This window comes from Cherax quadricarinatus, chromosome 30 (genome assembly GCF_038502225.1).
Source record: "Cherax quadricarinatus isolate ZL_2023a chromosome 30, ASM3850222v1, whole genome shotgun sequence".
Lineage (NCBI taxonomy): Eukaryota > Metazoa > Arthropoda > Malacostraca > Decapoda > Parastacidae > Cherax > Cherax quadricarinatus.
Window position 1 is genome coordinate 16842818 of NC_091321.1, and position 18944 is coordinate 16861761.

The 18944-nt window shown below is 37.0% G+C and overlaps 1 protein-coding gene across 3 annotated transcripts; it reads left to right on the forward strand.

The window, feature by feature from the left end:
• Positions 1 to 770: 770 nt before the first annotated feature.
• Positions 771 to 18264, forward strand: LOC128692683 (suppressor APC domain-containing protein 2). Of its 3 annotated transcripts, none has more exons than XM_053781969.2 (10): positions 771 to 947; positions 1376 to 1520; positions 2605 to 2729; positions 5512 to 5661; positions 6218 to 6663; positions 6998 to 7234; positions 9956 to 10163; positions 10992 to 11138; positions 11898 to 12161; positions 13817 to 18264. In XM_053781969.2, exons 2-10 carry the CDS (start codon positions 1391 to 1393, stop codon positions 13946 to 13948), a joined length of 1839 nt encoding a protein of 612 aa, XP_053637944.1. In that variant the 5' UTR covers positions 771 to 947; positions 1376 to 1390; the 3' UTR covers positions 13949 to 18264. The 3 variants fall into 3 exon arrangements, with proteins under 3 accessions (XP_053637944.1, XP_053637943.1, XP_053637945.1); XM_053781968.2 differs by having other exon boundaries at positions 771 to 943; XM_053781970.2 differs by lacking the exons at positions 771 to 947; positions 1376 to 1520; positions 2605 to 2729 and adding an exon at positions 2922 to 3003.
• Positions 18265 to 18944: the final 680 nt, after the last annotated feature.

Sequence of the window (18944 nt, forward strand, 5' to 3'; positions counted from 1 at the left end):
CATTCCTTGATGCCGGTGAGGGGCTCTTGGTTGAGGATGTCCCCTTCCTTGGGTGGGAACCCATTAACTCCGCGAATAAAATTACCTCTTGGTTGCAATATACGGTCTCATGAGCATTTAATATTTGTAGGTACGAATTAAGAATTAAGTTAGTTTATTTAGGTGCAGGTACGCATTAATAGTTACACAAATTATGATAGTAACATAGTAATTACTTAGGATAACCCAATAAGAAGTCAGACAAAGTGACTTATTCCAGGTCATTGTAATAGTTAGTTTAATATCTTTATTATGCACCCCATACCCATCCTGTGGGCGGTAGTCAAAAGATTACAAAGGTACATAATGGGTCTAGGGACTGGACCCCAGATCATTGTAATATATAACTAATTTGTTGTAGATGATTATAAATCACAAGAGACTGTGAAATAGTCCTAGTATTGCTATTGTTTAGACAACTTGGTGGTGAATGGTGTGGGAAGGTGCCCAGAAAGCCGCTCCCAGAACCCCATTCACGCCCCATCCGGTGTACTCAACCCGCAACGCGTTCTTTAAAAAAGAACCAAGGCAGGGGTTGTGACGTCATGGATGTCTTGGGGTCGGCTATTGGTTGATCCGACTCATTGACGTCAATGCTATTCCACGCTCTTATTAGCTGATCCTCATTTCAACTTGCGGTTATACGTCACAGGGGCTCCCGAGGCCGGCTATTGGTTGAAGTGGGACGGGTGACGTCACGGACACTTCAGGTTCTGATTGGCTGACCCGCATTTCAAGTTGTGTTTACACCTGAGTGAGAGCAGCAGCAGGTGCACCATGTGAAGCCTCTGACAGCAACCTTTGTGCCATTTGTCTCCTGGAGGCTTCACTCTGAGGCGCAGCCGATCTTGTGCTCACCCGAGGCAACACTTGAAGCCTGGACACACATAGAATGTAAAGCTGTGTAGGTAAACACTTAGTAAAGGATCGAATTTAACTTAATTGACCTTTTGACAGGCCACTCACTTGCTTTCTTTTGACCTCTTTACAGTACTACAGGTGTTAGAATCCTAGTAAGGACTTGATAATAGTCGTTGAAGTACCGAAATCTCGTCCAGTTTGCATTTCCCTTTCGTGGTGAATAATGCTGGTATATTCCCATTGTATAATAACAAGGACCCCAATGGAAATGCCACTTTATCTGACTTTTTTGGGTCATTCTAGGTAATCTACACATGTAATTGTATTTATGTGCACCTGTTCCTGAATAACCTTGCAGACCCCAATGGAAATACGTCTTTTTGGGGGTTATCCTAGGTAATTTACACATGTTACGATGTATGATCTTGTACTTAGTGTACTTGTACCTAATTAAACTTAACATTTTTTTCAACAGACAAGAGGTACCTTCATGATGACAGCAACACAGACAAACACTGGCTTGACTGCTCTGGATGGCTTGCCCAAGCCATTCGTGAATGCCATGAGAACATTATTTGACATTATGGATGACCAGCGCACTGGTTATGTTAAGTTCTCAGGTGAGAGGTTTTGATTGCTGAAATATGAAAACCTTTGAAGTTGCCATATTTTGGAATCACTTCATGAAAATTCAGCAGTCTCCATGAATGGTGCATTATATTGTATATAGTCTTATTAAATATCATTGTTCAATTCAAGTTAAATAAATAAAATATATTTTAATAATTCTCAAATATTTCTGTGCATGATTTCAAGTTTTCTTGTACTGTATATTGCAAGAAAAAATGTTGAGAAATATTAAACTAGCTATTATTTATAACAAATCCACCCCTCATGTAGAAAATGCCACAATATTTGTATGTATGATATGTAAACTCAATATTATATTGTAAAAAAAAAAATGGGTTTCAGATCCTTCAGGTCTCCATCCATAAATCCGTAGGAGACAGCTGGTGTATTTAAAAATTTACCAATATTCTGTCAACTAAATGCATAAAAATTTGGCAATAACACAGTGCAGTATTTATCATTGAAAACTGTTAAAGGGTATTGAAGTGATTAAGAGTCTAAATTGTGTCAGGTGGTGGCTTCAGCTGAGGAATACTGTATAAATATTTAGACATTTTACTCTAGTAAGCAGATGGTGGCATCTAATGGACTGAAACTGCACCTTTTAGCTAAAACTCTGAGACATTGTAGTAGTTCAGAAAGTTTTCTGGGGTAAGAGAGATCACAATTTCTATGACTAGGCAGATACATCCCTCAGTTGGTTATCACTACTATGAAGTGAAAGGGATTTATCATAATTATACAGTGAGTGGAGGCAGGTGATTTTTATGACAATGTACCTTTGGAGTGAGAGCAAGGTAACATTTATGAAGGGATTTGGGAAAACCATTTAGCCAGATTTGAGTCCTTGAGGTGGGAAGAACAGTCTGTTGCTCTCTGAAGAAGGGGTGGGGATATTTGCAGTGTTGAACTGTAGTATTGGATTGCCTCTCACAAGACAGTGGAGTGAGTGATGATGTTTCTTCTTGATGGGTCACCCTACCTTGGTGGGAGATGGCCCGTGTGTTAAAAAAAAAAATATGTAGTGTGGTTATGTACTGTAGTATAATATACTTTATAGTATATCAAATACAGAAATTGAGCGGCGTTGGCAAGATGATGGAGCCCAAGGAATGCCTCGTGGGGTGCTGGCAAGTCTCCGTAAAGTCACTCCGCCTGATGGTTACCTCTCCTTTGAGCGTTTCTGTGCTGGATTACAGGTGAGAATTGCTTGGACATTTGAATGTCACACAAGGAAGCCTTTATTTGGCCAAGGTACAAAGAGGCTGAATTTTTTTCCATGCTTTATTTTGAAATGTATACATCACACGCTTACTTTTATAATATAGAGAGCAATATGCTGTTGCTGATGATAATGCTCCCACTCAGGTTAAGGTTTATGTCTACTTCAGGTTGCAGTTGCACCAGAGGCAGCTGTGTCAGGTGCAATGACAGTGACAGCATTCTCTTAATTACAATAATAATGTGGTACAAGTAAGTTGTATATGAGTAAAGAGGAAACAAAAAAGAATTAAAAGAATGTTTTAAGAAAGAGAGCATGAAATTTGCAAATATGCATCATAGTACAAAGTACTGTAGTTCAGCTTTTTAAATATGACTTAAGACCAAATAATCTCATTGTGAACAATCTTCCTCTTCTTCCCTGGTAGTGTTGCCATGGATAAAATACAGGCAAGGATTTATTTTGATTTGTTCTTTACTAAATACTATAGTATGTACTATTTATTTTTAAGACTTTATGCACCTGTTGTATTCCATTTAGCCTGGTATGGAATACAATAATTAAGAGTACAGTGGACCCTCGGCCAACGAAGGCATCGTCTAACGATAAATTCGTCCAACGAAGCGTTTTGAGCGTAAAAATTTTGGCCCGACCAACGATGAAAAACTCGACCAATATGATTCGTCCCGAACCTATCCATCCAGCCTGAGTGCCTCAGCTGCCCTGCCGTCATTGTTTACAAGCCAGGGTGGACGATTCCACGCATATATTCAATAAATTTTGTATTATTCCATTTTTTTAGTGCTTGTAACTGCTAAATAAGCCACCATGGGCCCAAAGAAAGCTTCTAGTGCCAACCCTGCGGTAAAAAGGGTGAGAAATACTATCGTACTAAGGTCGGCTGCTGCTGCACCACCGTCAGCTGCTGCTGTACCACGGTCAGCTGCTGCTGCTGCACCACAGTCAGCAGTTGCTGCACCACCGTCAGCTGCTGATGCACCACCGTCAGCTGCTGCTCCACCACCATCAGCTGTACTACTCGAAGATGTGGAGAGTGTGTTTTTGGTGTGGCTTAACGAGAAACGGTTACCGAGAAACAATTAACCCCAGAGGGTTAGCCACCCAGGATAGCCCAAGAAAGTCAGTGCGTCATCGAGAACTGTAACTTATTTCCATTGGGGTCCTTAATCATGTCCCCCCCCAGGATGCAACCCACACCAGTTGCCTAACACCCAGGTGAAAAGGAAAAAATGTCTGGAACTAATACTCATATTGGTGAATTTAAGGCCAGCAAAGGTTGGGTTGAGAGATTTAAGAATCATAGTGGCATACACAGTGTGATAAGGCACGGTGAAGCTGAAAAATTCCAACCCCAACAAGTGTTCAATTGTGACGAAACAGGCCTGTTCTGGAAGAAAATGCCGAACAGGACCTACGTTACTCAGGAGGAAAAGGCACTCCCAGGACACAAGCCTATGAAAGATAGGCTAACTCTCATGTTTTGTTGTAATGCTAGTGGGGATTGTAAAGAGAAGCCTTCACTCGTGTATCACTCTGAAAATCCCAGTATTCAAGAAAAACAGTGTCTCATCACTCATCAGTACTCTTCAATAAAGGTAAGTGTCAGTTTAACATTTATTTATGTAGTTATTGTGCATGTCTCATTGTTTTCTTTGTAGGAAAATGTATATTTCATGAAAAAAAAATTTTTTTTTTTTAATACTTTTGGCTGTCTGGAACGGATTAATTGGATTTCCATTATTTCTTATGGGGAAAATTAATTTGAGTAACGATAAATTTGCCTTAAGATAAGCTATCTGGAACGGATTAATATCGTTGGTCAAGGGTCCACTGTAGTAGGTAACCTCTTCAGAGAATTTATGATTTAGTTGTCTTGTACTCTACATCTCTGATATTATTACTTGTTTGCCCTTTCTCTGTATAGTGCTTAAACTGCTCTAGCTATTATCACTTACCCTTGTTTGTCATTCTCTTTGTAGAAATTTTAAATTGCTTAAATACCATCAGTTGTTGACTTTTTTTTTTTTTTTTTTTTTTTTTTTTTTTTTTTTTTTTTTTTTTTTTTTTTTTTTTTTTTTTTTTTTTTTTTTTTTTTTTTTAGTATGATTCTAGGAGTCAGACAGCTTTCTCTAAGAAACAAGGTCATTGGGAATATTTGAAAAATTAATTATGGTCATTAAATTTTAAAATATCAAAAATATTTCATAGACTCTTTGTACATATCCAACATTATTGTGTATATTATTCTAACCATTAGTAATAAGACTCACTTTGCTCTCTTTAGCTTTCATTACCTATTCTCTTGAAAATACTGAATCTCATTTTTAATCATTCCTACCTCAAAAAGAGTTCCTAATTTAACTTTGAAAATAAAGCTTTGACTTTACCTTATTTCTTGTAACAATTGACGGCTCCCTACCAGTATGCTTCATTGGTTGTCAGTGTGTACAGTTTTATATCTTCACTTCTTTTCTTACTGAAAATAGTTAACTATAACCAAAAGAATGCACAGTACTTATCACAATACAGTTTAATTATGATACTGGACCTTTAAAAACAAGTGCAGAGATTGCCTGTAACCAGATTGCTTGGTAAAGTGCTGCATCTAGTGACTCTTCATGTTATGAATTAAGTTTTCAGAGAAAAAGTTATAATATTAAGAAAATATTACCTTCACTTTTAAATTATGCATGAGAAATGCATCAATGACAGTGTATTCATTGTAGATGCTTTATCAGATCAGTTTATTACGCAACAAGATGGAAGACCGACCAGCCTGTTCATCAAACAATGCCATTCCACCACCAAAGTTACCATTGGTGACATCCATGGGTCCTCCTCCTCCACCTCCACATTCTCGCCCACCTTCTGCACCTCTTCTGGACCAGGTTAGAACTCTTTTCAAGAATAAGTAGCCACGTTTTATTTATATATCTTCACTGTCTCCCCAGTTGGGTGGGCCTGACTCTTAAATTTTCTTTGTCAGTGTACTTGATTTCTCAAAATACTGTATAGTATATGCCATCTCTTAACATTTATACATTTTTATTCCGAATTTCACTATTTTTCCCATAAGAACTTTTTTTTTTAGCTGCCTTGATTTTATAACCTTATTTATCCCCTTCCAGAACTTATTCTTATTCGTAGGAAAAATTTTTTTATCAGCCCTTCATTCTTTAATTTTATCTTTGTTTGCATCTTTTTTTTTTCATCCTTTTTCACATATAGTTTGCCTTGCATCACTGAACACATAAGAACTTCTTATGTAGGTAAATGTTTTTGTAACTGTAGCATTCATAATCTGTGAATACAGGTATGATAAACAAACTACCATAATAGAAAATTTCTATAATACAGTATTAATAGATTTATTACTGTCTGGCCAAAAAAAAAATGAAATAGCTTAGTCTTCTCTATTAATAATTTATTTATTTCTTATTTTAGGAACTGCACTCAAAACAACCTTCCACAAATTCTGCCATGCTACCAGGCAGTATGCACTCAGGCACAAGCTCTTCTCAGCATGTTCGTGCAGAACGAACAGTGTCCATGCCTCATTTAGATGAACCTATCAACCATCACGAACCAAACACACACCATAACTACGATACTGACCCACGCATGCATTCAAATAAATCTGACATTAAGATGGGAGGTGGAGGAACCATGTCTCATTCCAAGTCAGTAGGAAACATGCCAGGTCCTCCCAAACCTCCCCGAGTAATGGACCGTGACCGAGGAACCCATAGCTTAGATCGACACTTGGAAAGTCGTAGCATGAGTGAGCATGGCAGAATGCCAGGTGATGTACGAGCTACCCATTCATTGGATCGAGATCGTTCTGAAAGAAAGTGGGATCATGATCGAAGTGAATGGACACACACAGAAAGGTAACCAGATAATACTTTTATTGTTTTAGTAGTGATATTTTCTGAATGCTATGTTGCTCATTTTATTCCTACTAATTTAAAATTATTCACCTAAATTATTTTTTATTTCTGGGTAAATAATAAAAAAAAGCAAGGGGCTAGTAACCCCTTCTCCTGTATACATTACTAAAGTTAAAAAGTAAAAATTTTTTTTTTTTTTTTTTTTTTTTTGGGGGGGGGGGGACACCACTGTTTCGGTGGGATATGGCCGGTTTGTTGAAAGGAGGGGGAGAATAAAACAATCACTTTTATGAAAATTTATTTGTTTTTTATTCAAACTTTTTAATATTTCCAGAGAGCGTAATGAACACCCAGAATCGCGCCGTGAGCGTGGCTCTAGTTTAGAGCGGCTCTTGGACTCTGATGACAAAGGAAATTCAGTACCTCTTGGACGGGCTGGGATACGATCTGCTCTGCAGACATGGCACAAAGAAAGAAGCAGAGGGGACCCTGGAGATAATAATAATAATAACAATAATAGTAATAATAATAATATTAAGAGTATACTTAGAAAAGAATTGCGAGAACCAAGGTTTGTGGTATTCTTTGCTAACAATTATGTATTTATCTTGTACTAAAAATATTTATTGCTGGATGTGATTAGAACAATAGAAGTTTAAGAAGTACCCAAAATGTTAAGTTGTTAATGCATTTTTAAGTTGTTCGTTAGTAGTATTCCTGTACTGTTTAAGCATTTTTATTCTTACGTTAATTTGCAAGTTTTTTTTTTTTTTTTTTTTTTTAATTTAATTTACATTTTTTCCTTAACTCTGAAAAGTTTGCAAATGTTTTATGTGCATTGTCTCTAGTTTTTATTTGGTAGTCTTCAATTTTATGTACTTTAGGGTAGTAGTTTATGAATGAATATCTACAAATTTTGCTTTAATAACTTATCTGTATTTTTATGCTTGTTTGTAGCATTTTATATTATATCATAATCCAGCTTTTAATGTGTTGAGTTGAAGTTTTCTGATAGTTGTTATGAATCAGTATCATGTGATTTTTATACCCATGGCCAAAGCAGGGATTAATTTTTAAGAGAAGTTCTCAAAGTTGTAAAATTTATAGAATTTTGTAGAGCCCTGTTTAAAAGCCATGAGTTAGAAAAATATAAAATACAGTAATGGGCAGGTACTGTAAGCTAATAATTAGTATAAAATAAAGGATAAAATAATACGATGGATAATGAGAACCTTCAAAACTAGGGATGCCAAGCCCATGATGATTCTCTTCAAATTGCTTGTGCTCTCTAGGCTGGAATACTGCTGTACACTAACAGCCCCCTTCAAGGCTAGCAACATTGCAGACCTGGAGAGGGCACACATAAGTGCGATAAGGCACCTAAACTACTGGGAACGGTTGAAGGTATTCTCTCTCGAACGCAGGCGAGAGAGATACATGATAATATACACTTGGAAGGTCCTGGAGGGATTGGTACCAAACCTGCACACAAAAATCACTTCATATGAAAGCAAGACTCGGCAGGAGATGCAACATTCCCCCGATGAAAAGCAGGGGCACCACAAGTACACTGAGAGACAACACAATAAGTGTCCAGGGCCCCAAGACTGTTCAATTGCCTCCCAGCATACATAAGGGGGATTACCAATAGACCCCTGGCTGTCTTCAAGAAGGCACTGGACAGGCAGCTAAAGTCAGTACCTGACCAACTGGGCTGTGGTTCGTATGTCAGCTTGCGTGTGGCCAGCAGTAACAGCCTGGTTGATCAGACCCTGATTCACCATGAGGCCTGGCCTCAGACTGGGCCGTGGGGGGCGTTGACCCCCAAAACCCTCTCCAGGTAAACTCCAGGTATTTGAACTGCATTGTATGTGTGTGTATTTTAAAAGACTATGACATTGCAGTAGACTTGCATGGTAAAGGCAGAACTGTTCTTAGAACATTAGGTTAAGACTACACCAACAGTTCAAAAGTAATTATTAAAACTTCTGATATCAACAGTAAAACAGAAAAAAATACACAGAGTAATGCTCAAGAAACTAAACAGTCCTCAAATGCCAACTGGAAAGTGTATAATATTTAGTGAAGCAGAGTACAAGCAGCATAACCTTAGAAGAATGCAGGGTTTGGCAGGGCAGTAGCATCTGTCTAGCCATGGCCGTCACTTGGAACGGAGATGTGAACTGTCCTCGACTACTATGTATTGGGAAAGGCAGGCATTCACTGTCATAGCACAAGAAAAACTGAAGCTATATTTTATAGTAAACATGGACATTATCAGTTTAAAATATTGTAAGAGACTTTAGAGCTCGCCAAATAAAAGTAAGCTTTAAGGTTTGAAAAGACAATTAAATGACAGAGATCAAGAGGCAAATTATCTCACTGTTGCTGAATTCCTAATTTTACCTGCTTGTTGAGCACTACTTAGTGAAGACAATATTTAGAAGAAAAGGAAAAGTTAATTGGTAAGATTACACTTTCACAATACTATAAACAAGAGAATTAGTAACATAGTATGTCGAGTAATGTTGAAAATTATGTCATAGGGCTAAGATATAAATGGTAATGCACATTCATGTTGTTAAACCTCCATCTGTGCTAGATCAGCCTCAGTGCCCAACAAATGTTTCTATTATAAAAATTTAGAGTGCCTTCCTTCTGTGGATGGCCATCTTCTGACCTTGTAGGGAAAGAGAGCATTACCCTTGGCCTGTTGCTCTCTGGTGTGGGCTTTGCCCAGTGCTGAATAAGGAGATCATCTTGTGAATAATTCTGGCATGATCCTTAGATGAACAAAGAGGTCACTTCTCATATTACCTGGCTCTAATTAGTGGATCAACCTGTGGGTCTGCCTCCATTAGTGGATGATAGTGCTGTGATTTTAAGTATCCACTCATTGTCACTAGAAAACTGTTTTGACATGTTTCTGCCTGCTGTTCTGCCACTTTTCTTGGCTGTATTGTTTCTGGTTGCCAACTGTACTTGTATGGATGCATTGTCCCTGTTGGTGCCTGTGAATTGCAAGAGTACAAAAAAAAAAGTGAAAGTAAGGTTGAACTATGAACTTATTTTTTAACACTAATTTTTTTGTTCATCTTACTGTTAGATTTGTGGGAAAACTGTGCATAATGTGCTGTTGGAGAAATTTTACTGCCATTTTCCATTATCCACATCCAATTAATATACAGTATATTTTCACATAAATACATTATTATTATTAGTAGTAGTAGTATTGTAAGTTTAATATTACAGTGCCTTGTAAATTGAGTTCTTATTTTCTTTTATTGCCTAGATCATCATTGGCAGTGGAACCTGTTGGGCGAGGAGTAGGGGATGGTGGGGATAGTACTAGGGCAAATGTGGCAGCCCAATCTGAGGCTTCCACTGCTACAGCCACAGTGATGACAACAGCACCAAGTGCAGCACCCACTCATAAAAAATCGAGCAGGAGACGAGAGCCCAGGAGACACACTCTTCAAAATGGAATTGACTGCAGTATGGTATGCAGGAAAATTAATATTCTATTGCTTTATCATTGCTGTATTCCTTTGAATTCTCATGTTTTAATATTTCACTTTTGAACTAAATTGTCATCACTTAACCCTTTCACTGTCTCCCATGAAGATCTGTGCTATTGACTCCAGTAGATGCATGTTTTAAGCACAGCTCTGTCAGATGTGCTGTGAGTGGTAAATTAGGGCCTAAACACAAAAGAATGAATCTGTGGTGAGTATGAGTGGTATTAAAAAATCCTGCCCCATGTATTGCACAATAGGAAAAGCAAACCTTTGGCCTTGCACTTGGTTTAAAATAAGAGACTTTGAGGTGGTTTTGTGGTTTTATTGGCTTTTTTGTATTAATACCTGAGACAATGTTTATTTTGGACCCTGTTTTTAAATTGGAATTTGATGAATTTTGTGTATTGGCCAAATTACCTATTTCTTTGGAGTTTTTAGGGTAGTCCTGATAGTTGAATGGGCAGTTTTTTGCACTCAGTCAATAGAAGAGAAGGCATACTAGCAAAACAACTAGGAATTTTGATAAACTGAGCAATGGAATTTGCTTAAAATAAGACTCAAATTAATTGAAGTTGCCAATGCTTAAATTGCTTCCAGACCACCAACTTTGTGCCTGTGTAATTCCATGTTTTTCATCAAATTTCACATTTTTGATGTCAGTACCTTCAGAAAAGATTCTCTACCACTTCAGAGGATTTTTTTTAAATCTCGACACTGTCAGCACTTTTAATTTCAGGAGTCGAGACAGTGAAAGGGCTAAATCATGCATTAATTAAAGAAAGTGGTTAGTAATTATATTTTTTTTAATAGCTGAGGCGCTTAAAACAGTTGGAGGCTGAGCGAGATATGCTGATCCAGGGTTACGAGGTTGTGGAGAGAGCACGAAACTGGTATAGGCAGCAGTTACAAGCCATTTCAGAAAGAATTCACTATCTACCACAAGGTCCTCCCAAGCATGTAGGTTAAAGGTTTTCCAAGGCCACCTTATTTTTTAAATATTGTCTAACTATAATTAATCTTTGACCCTCAAACTTTGTATACCAACCCTATTAATATTAACAAGTTATTGTAATGTTGTTAGGTAAGACACATATGCAACAGTTAGGTATCTTTATTTCGAAACGTATTTTATACCATTTTAATGTTCACTCTGTCAGACACTGCAACACAAGAGTATCTTGGTACAGATCTGAAATCAACTTTGTCAACTTCTACTAGTGAGAATGGCTGGATTTGAGAGGGACCTGACCTTCCAACGACAGCATTCTTACCTCTACTAGTGGCCTACATCTCGCCTCCTGGCGGTATATAGGCTCCATCCTGTCACTTCAACTCCATATTGTTTCAGACTATGGAACAATACTCTTCTCCAGACTGAGGGACTGACCACCTCAAAACTTCAAGGGTGATGGACTGATCACATCGTCTTCAAGTATCTTCTGCTTCTATCAACTTTTCTGTACTCGACTGAAGAAGCCTACTGTGTAGGCGAAAAGTTTCGAAATAAAGATACCTAACTGTTGCATATGTGTCTTACCTAACAACCTGTCGGTATTTTATACCATTTTAATGTTCACCCCTTCAAGTTATTGTAATTATTATATTGTACCTTTTTTTTTTTTAGTAACTGTCAGCTGATTAGAACTTGTCCAAAACACTGCACATGTGGGCTTTGTAAAACAAGAAGAGGTAATGCATCTTTTATAATTATCACAGGAACCAAGCTTGGAAGCACAACAAGAGAAACTACACTTTCAGCTTGCACGTATTCATGAAGTTAATGCACATTTGCAAGCTCTCATGGAGGCAACAGAGCATGGTCTTCCATCACACATGAACCTGGCCATCTGCTCAAATACATCCACTGCTGTTGCTGGTAGTAATCACCGGAACTCTGGTGCCAGAGGTCAGGTTGCAGACTCGGGTGACCAGGAACGGATTATTATAAGGCTCAAAGACCAGAATCACCTTCTTACTGAGGTTAGTTTGCAGTGAATGTAAAATGGTATGAAGAACTTTGCAGTACACTTGGATGTTTGCAGAATAAACAAATTGTTTACTACTTTGGCTTCAATAATTGATTTATTAAATATTTTTTAATATACTATTGTATGTACTTCTTTTACTTATCGGAAAAATGGAGAGTAATTATTATTATACAGTATATAGTGGGGAACTCTAAACCATTAGGGATCACATGGGTCATATAGGTTTAGTCCAAGGAAGAGAAGGACAGATACAATTCTTTGCATCAAGAGCCCCTCACAGACATCTAGGAATATTCTCTGAGTGAGGGAAGAAATGGGGAGAATATTTTAAGAATTTGAAATTTAGGCAGAAATTTAATGTTTGGGATGAGGAGAAAGATGTATTAAAATTTGCGAGTGAATTACTATAAAAGTAATGTAAAGAAGAAGAATACAGAAAGTGGTAAGCAGTACTGTGCTTTCTTTTCATTTATACTTTTTTGTATTTCTAGATTTTTTACTTTATATATATCTACAGATAATTTAGAATTGATGAGGGGAAAAGGGTGAGTGGTGCACTTAGGAGTCTGTGGAGACAAAGAACTTTGTCCTTGGAGGCAAAGAGGGGAATGTATGAGAGTATAGTTTTACCAACACTCTTATATGGGTGTGAAGCATGAGTGATGAATGTTGCAGTGAAGAGAAGGCTGGAGGCAGTGGAGATGTCATGTCTGAGAGCAATGTGTGGTGAATATAATGCAGAGAATTCGTAGTTTGGAAGTTAGGAGGAGGTGCGGATTACCAAAACTGTTGTCCAGAGGGCTGAGGAAGGGTTGTTGAGGTGGTTCGGACATGTAGAGAGAATGGAGCGAAACAGAATAACTTCAAGAGTGTATCAGTCTGTAGTGGAAGGAAGGCGGGGTAGGGGTCGGCCTAGGAAAGGTTGGAGGGAGGGGGTAAAGGAGGTTTTGTGTGCAAGGGGCTTGGACTTCCAGCAGGCATGCGTGAGCGTGTTTGATAGGAGTGAATGGAGACAAATGGTTTTTAATACTTGACGTGCTGTTGGAGTGTGAGCAAAGTAACATTTATGAAGGGGTTCAGGGAAACCAGCAGGCCGGACTTGAGTCCTGGAGATGGGAAGTACAGTGCCTGCACTCTGAAGGAGGGGTGTTAATGCTGCAGTTTAAAAACTGTAGTGTAGAGCACCCTTCTGGCAAGACAGTGATGGAGTGAATGATGGTGAAAGTTTTTCTTTTTCGGGCCACCCTGCCTTGGTGGGAATCGGCCAGTGTGATAATAAAAAAAAATAATTTAGAAATGGGTTTCAAAGCTCCTGGCCCTGAGTGGACAAGATCCACAGGATTAAGATAAGAGATAGTACCTGTGAAGGGCTTTGGAAAAACTGGCTTTCCAGATCCATTTTGGCTGTGATTAGTCCTGTACGGTACCTACACTCTGAAAGGGTTTTATTGGGTCAACGTTGGACCATCACATTTCTAGAGGCAGCTGGTATGAGTAATACTGAATGAGTGTTTCTTTCACGCTGTGCTACTGTAAAATCATTGGCTTAAAAGAAAACAAGTGTTTATCCTTGTTTCTCTTCAGATGTATGTTTGTGCATTATTTCTGTATTGGCAGAAATGAAAAAATGAAAAAATTTATTTTCAGGAAGTAAGCAACAAAAGTGAGCGCATTACTGTTCTTGAGCGTGAAAAGGCAGCTCTGCTACGAGAACTTTTCCAGTCACGTTCTTCTCACCACCATCTACAGGGAGCATCTGCTGACTCAACATTCATGTGATCTACCATATGATTATTTTACTGAAATGTTGAAATTTGTACTCACTATTCATTAATAATTCATTATAATGAAAACTATGTACATCTTCAACTTCTTTTAATTATTAATTAAAAGGAAGTTAACATTTTTTAAAGTTCAAGTTGAAGCTTTACATCTTAAATTGCCATTTCAAAAATCACTGACGTTCAGTATCAACATATTTAAAGTAAAATTGTTACATATTAGCCACTTGCCCGGTGATTTGTCCAGTTATTGATTGAAGGACATTTTTTTTTTTAATGCTTTTCTTATAATGTTACAGTTATGCCTGCATTTATATTTTTACTATAATTACCTGACTAACTGATCAAGTTACCCCTCAAGGAATTAATAATGACCATGACACTTAACAATCAAACAAAAATTCTGCTCCTGCTCTCTGGTTGTCTTTTGTATTTGTATCTCATATTTTCATCACCTTGACAGATTTTTTTAATAACCAAAATAGTTTTATGTTATGGATTTGCATTTAACTTTTTCTTGTTTTTTTGGGGGGGGGGCTCATGCCTTTTGAATTTTATTGCATTTCCTTTATCATTCATCTCATTTATACAAATCTTATGCATTCCTCTTTTCACCCTCATTGTTTTCTTTGTATATTTATCCTTTCAGTACTGCCACTATGATTTTTTTAATAAAGGTGTAGCAATTGATAAGCATAGAACTTGAAGACATTCCACACAAGTGGGTAAAGGTGATGTATTCATCATTTTGTATATGGTGACAAAATTATTAACCCAGTAGACCCCAAGCCATTAGGTGCCAATAATGATCAATTTTAAACTGTGATTTAATTTTAAGTTAAGATGAAAAATTAATTCCTTTAATTTTTATGCAGCAAGGTGTTTCTTGTATCATAGGTATGTGATATGCTTGCAAAATCTGTAGTGGAAAGTGTATATATGCTTCATTGAAGTGTATCATGATCTCTTACAGTTATTAAGTTTAATGAACATGTTTTGAACATGATTTTCACAAGCTATGACATTCTCTGATGGTTATATTAGTAATGAGGTCATTTGTTTGTTCATAAATTATGGACTGTTTTGGCTAACATTTTGCTGCTTTTATGCGGTATTAAAAAGTTAACCTTGAATAAGAAAAAATCAGCCTGAGCAACGTAGCAGCTAGATTTTTAATTTTTTTTTTTTTTGTTTTCACAGTTTGGTTTCCTCATAACTTTGTATATTTAGGCATGAAATAAACCACTACAGTTCAGTCCCCAATATTATTTTAATAAAATACTTAGCATATGCCTCCCAGTAATTAGAGGGAAACATATACAGTATATGCGTTATATGCATTTTTCGATCCCAGGGAAAAGAATGTTTTTTATATTGTTCACACTTATTGCAAATCTTTTTAATAGTATATGGAGCAACTGATAAAACAAACATTTTGAGATAATGTAAAGAAAAATATTCTAACACTTGCTATTTCCTACCACTATCATCATTCACAATTCAAATAATTCACCAAACTGTAACATCCCTATATATCCTTCAGAATGCTGGTACTATATTTCCCACCTCTATAACCATATCACTCCCCCTCCAGGCATTACTGCTATTAATTAATTGTACATGTTTGCATAAAGTAAAACTTAAAACATTTACCTATTGTTATAATATTTAAAAGAAAAAATTGTCAGTTGTATTTTGTATTGATTTAAATTTTTCAGACACCAAGACTTAGAGAAATGATTGAAGCAAAGCTGACACCTTGATTAATAATCTACAGTACAGGAGGGCCCCATTTGTATGGCTCTTAGGTTCCCCTTGCGATAAGCAAAAAATCACAGGCGGGTGGAAGAAGAGCGTGTTTTCATTATCGAATGCATCTAAAATGCCCGATAACGAATTTACACTATCATATATTAAGTGCTCAGTACAGCTAGGCATAAAAAAAGATTAAAAAAGTAAAATAAATGCATAGTACATATAATACTTACCTTAAAATATGGCACCGTTCACCCTTCCCTTACATGCCTGTTGCACGAAAATGGTGGAAAAAGCGGTAAAAGTACCAAACATAATGAACAATGGCTCAGTTGAAAACCAATGAAAACATGGAGCACTGAAGAGGTGCCAAATACACTGGGCTCTCCTGTAAGTACATTTTACCTCCTTTCACTTTTATGTACTTTAACTAATGAAATGACATTTCAGTACACTATTGAGAATAAATTATTTGATAAAATAGTACAATATATTGTACATCATGCAATATTTAAATACAAAAATTCAGGGCTTTATGGGATTACCAAATACTACAGTGGACCCCCACCGTTCGGCGGCCGCAACTTTCATGAAATCCGACTTTCAGTAAGTTTTTTCGGCAAAATTTAGCTTCGTGGTTCGTGATTGGACTCGTGATTCGGCGACCTTCTGGTACGCATCTGCCCATCAGCGCGCACAAAGCCAGTCTCCCGCACTATTCACACTCGGTGTACCATTGTTTACCAGCATGTGACCATCACCCCACGGGTTCATACAACACATTTCATAATAATTCATTTTTTTTGTGCTTGCAACTGCTAAATAAGCCACCATGGGGCCAAAGAAAGCTCCTAGTGCCAGCCCTTTGGTAAAGAAGGTGAGAAACATGATAGAATTCAAGAAAAGCTCATAGCAAAGTACTAAAGTAGAGGAGGAAGAGAGGGGGGAGAATGTGCCTTCTGCAGTGATTCTACAATATGTATGATACTAAAGCAGCAGGTATCGATAAAGGCTATAGCTCCAGCCAGGGATAAAGTGTAGAATTAACAGTGTAGCAAGTAAGGTAAGCGATAGAAAAACAACATGAGAGTAACTCTCCAACGTAGTTGGATGTGTATAGGACCGCTGAACATACACCGCCCTGTTATCTTCCACCACCCTAAACCTCTGCCAACATCTCCTTCATCAAACTAACATCTCCTCCAAGGTAAGTGTAAATATAAAAGGACACCAATGGAAATATATGTCACTCTTGAATTTTTTGGGTTATCCTGGGTACTTTACACATATGCTGCTATGTATGATAATCTATGTATGTAACTGTACAGTGGACCCCCGCATAACGATCACCTCCGAATGCGACCAATTATGTAAGTGTGTTTGTACGTGTATGTTTGAGGGTCTGAAATGGACTAATCTACTTCACAATATTCCTTATGGGAACAAATTCGGTCAGTACTGGCACCTGAACATACTTCTGGAGTGAAAAAATATCGTTAACTGGGGGTCCACTGTATTTGTGTATGCCTGAATAAACTTACTTATTTATAAATTAAAATGTAAATATTTCTTATTTATAAATTACATACATTGTTTAAGTGTGATGGTGGTGGCCAAAGCCTCCACCGCCACCAACACGGCTTCTCTCAGTGACGGCCCTTAAACCCAACAACAACACTTACACCATTTACTCCTCTCATACATTATGACATATTTTATTCATTCTAAAGTATATATCATGTTTCTATGTTATTAATATTGTTTATAATGTCATATTAGATGAATTGTGATAAATAAATAAGCCGGAGAGATGATATTAGCGTCATATTGAAGCATAATAAACTCGCCTTCCTGTTGCCTCCTACACCAACAAGAATCAATAAAGGTTAAGTGTGATGTTAAATGTTCATTTATCCATTTTATTAGTGCTTTATATTTATTTGTCATTGTTTTCTATATGTAAATCTATATTTAATCTTTAAAAAAATATTTTTTGTTAATACTTTTGGCTGTCTGAAACGGATTAATTGGGTTTCCATCATTTCTTATGGGGAAAATAATTCGCCAATCATGAATTTCGCCAGTCGGCAGACTCTTTGGAATGGATTAATCACGAAACTTGGGGGTCCACTGTAGATATTAGGTATTATGTGCAATATGTAAAGAAATGTAGAGCAAACTGAAAAATTACTATAAGCCATTAAGAATGTTTCTAAATGAATTTAAGGATATTGTCTTATACATATCTTTATCTTCCTTATGCCAGGTATAAAGGGTGGTTGATAAAATTAAAATCCTATGCTGGCACAGATCTTGAAATAATTGTCCTTTCCAAAAAAGGTTACAATAAATGCATGGTACTCTAACTGATGAGGTATTTGAACTTGGGGAAAGAATGTACATTTATTATTTGTAGTTGAAAACCTATAATTTCTAATCACATTGTTTTATATTGTTACTCAAAAAATTCCAATTTACAAAATTGTGCTTTTAACGCTGCCATACAGCTTGCCATCTATACATAAACTGTAATCCCCCAAATAAAATTCTGACCTGACATTTTGTAATTGAATCTATACTTGTCACCGTACGTTTACCTTATGCTATATTTGAGGAAGCACTAAACCAATAGGGTTACCTTACAAGGGGTCATACAGCACCCTGGAAATGGGAGGCAATCACATTCAATCCAAGGAAAGAAAGGATGAACCCAGTTCCTTGGACCACACTGGATCAAGAGCCCATCATTGGCATCAAGAAACTTCCCTTGTGGGACAACTTGCATTAAATGGGATTGAAACTTAGTCATGAGGCAGTCATAGCCATTTCAAGATTTTTCACTTCAAAGTAACTAAAATATATTTTTGTAAAGCAAATTAAATGGAATATAATTTTAACTTAATATTGCTAGCTAGTCTGTAATTAGCCAGACAGTAAGTCTGAAATTTTTTGCACACTTGTGCCATTATTACATAGAAATCACTAAGCAAGGTATCTTGATGCTAATGAGGGGATATTGATCTAAGGAATGGGATGCATTCTTTTCCTTGGATCAAACCAGAATGCCTCCCATTTCCCTTTATGACCCCTGTGAGTTCAGTACTTTCCCTTATAATATTATTACAATCAAAAGTAAGTGTTAAACTTACAAGGGTCGGACGTGCTAAGGATTTTTTTTTAACACATCGACTGATTCCCACCAAGGCAGGGTGGCCCAAAAAAAGAAAAACTTTCATCAT

Excerpts from the sequence above, each read along its gene's own strand:
- LOC128692683 (XM_053781969.2), top strand. The coding sequence starts at position 1,391 with ATGATGACAGCAACACAGACAAACACTGGCTTGACTGCTCTGGATGGC. Across the intron at positions 5,662-6,217 it reads CTGCACCTCTTCTGGACCAG|GAACTGCACTCAAAACAACC; the intron begins GTTAGAACTCTT and ends TTCTTATTTTAG. Across the intron at positions 11,139-11,897 it reads CACAAGGTCCTCCCAAGCAT|GAACCAAGCTTGGAAGCACA; the intron begins GTAGGTTAAAGG and ends TAATTATCACAG.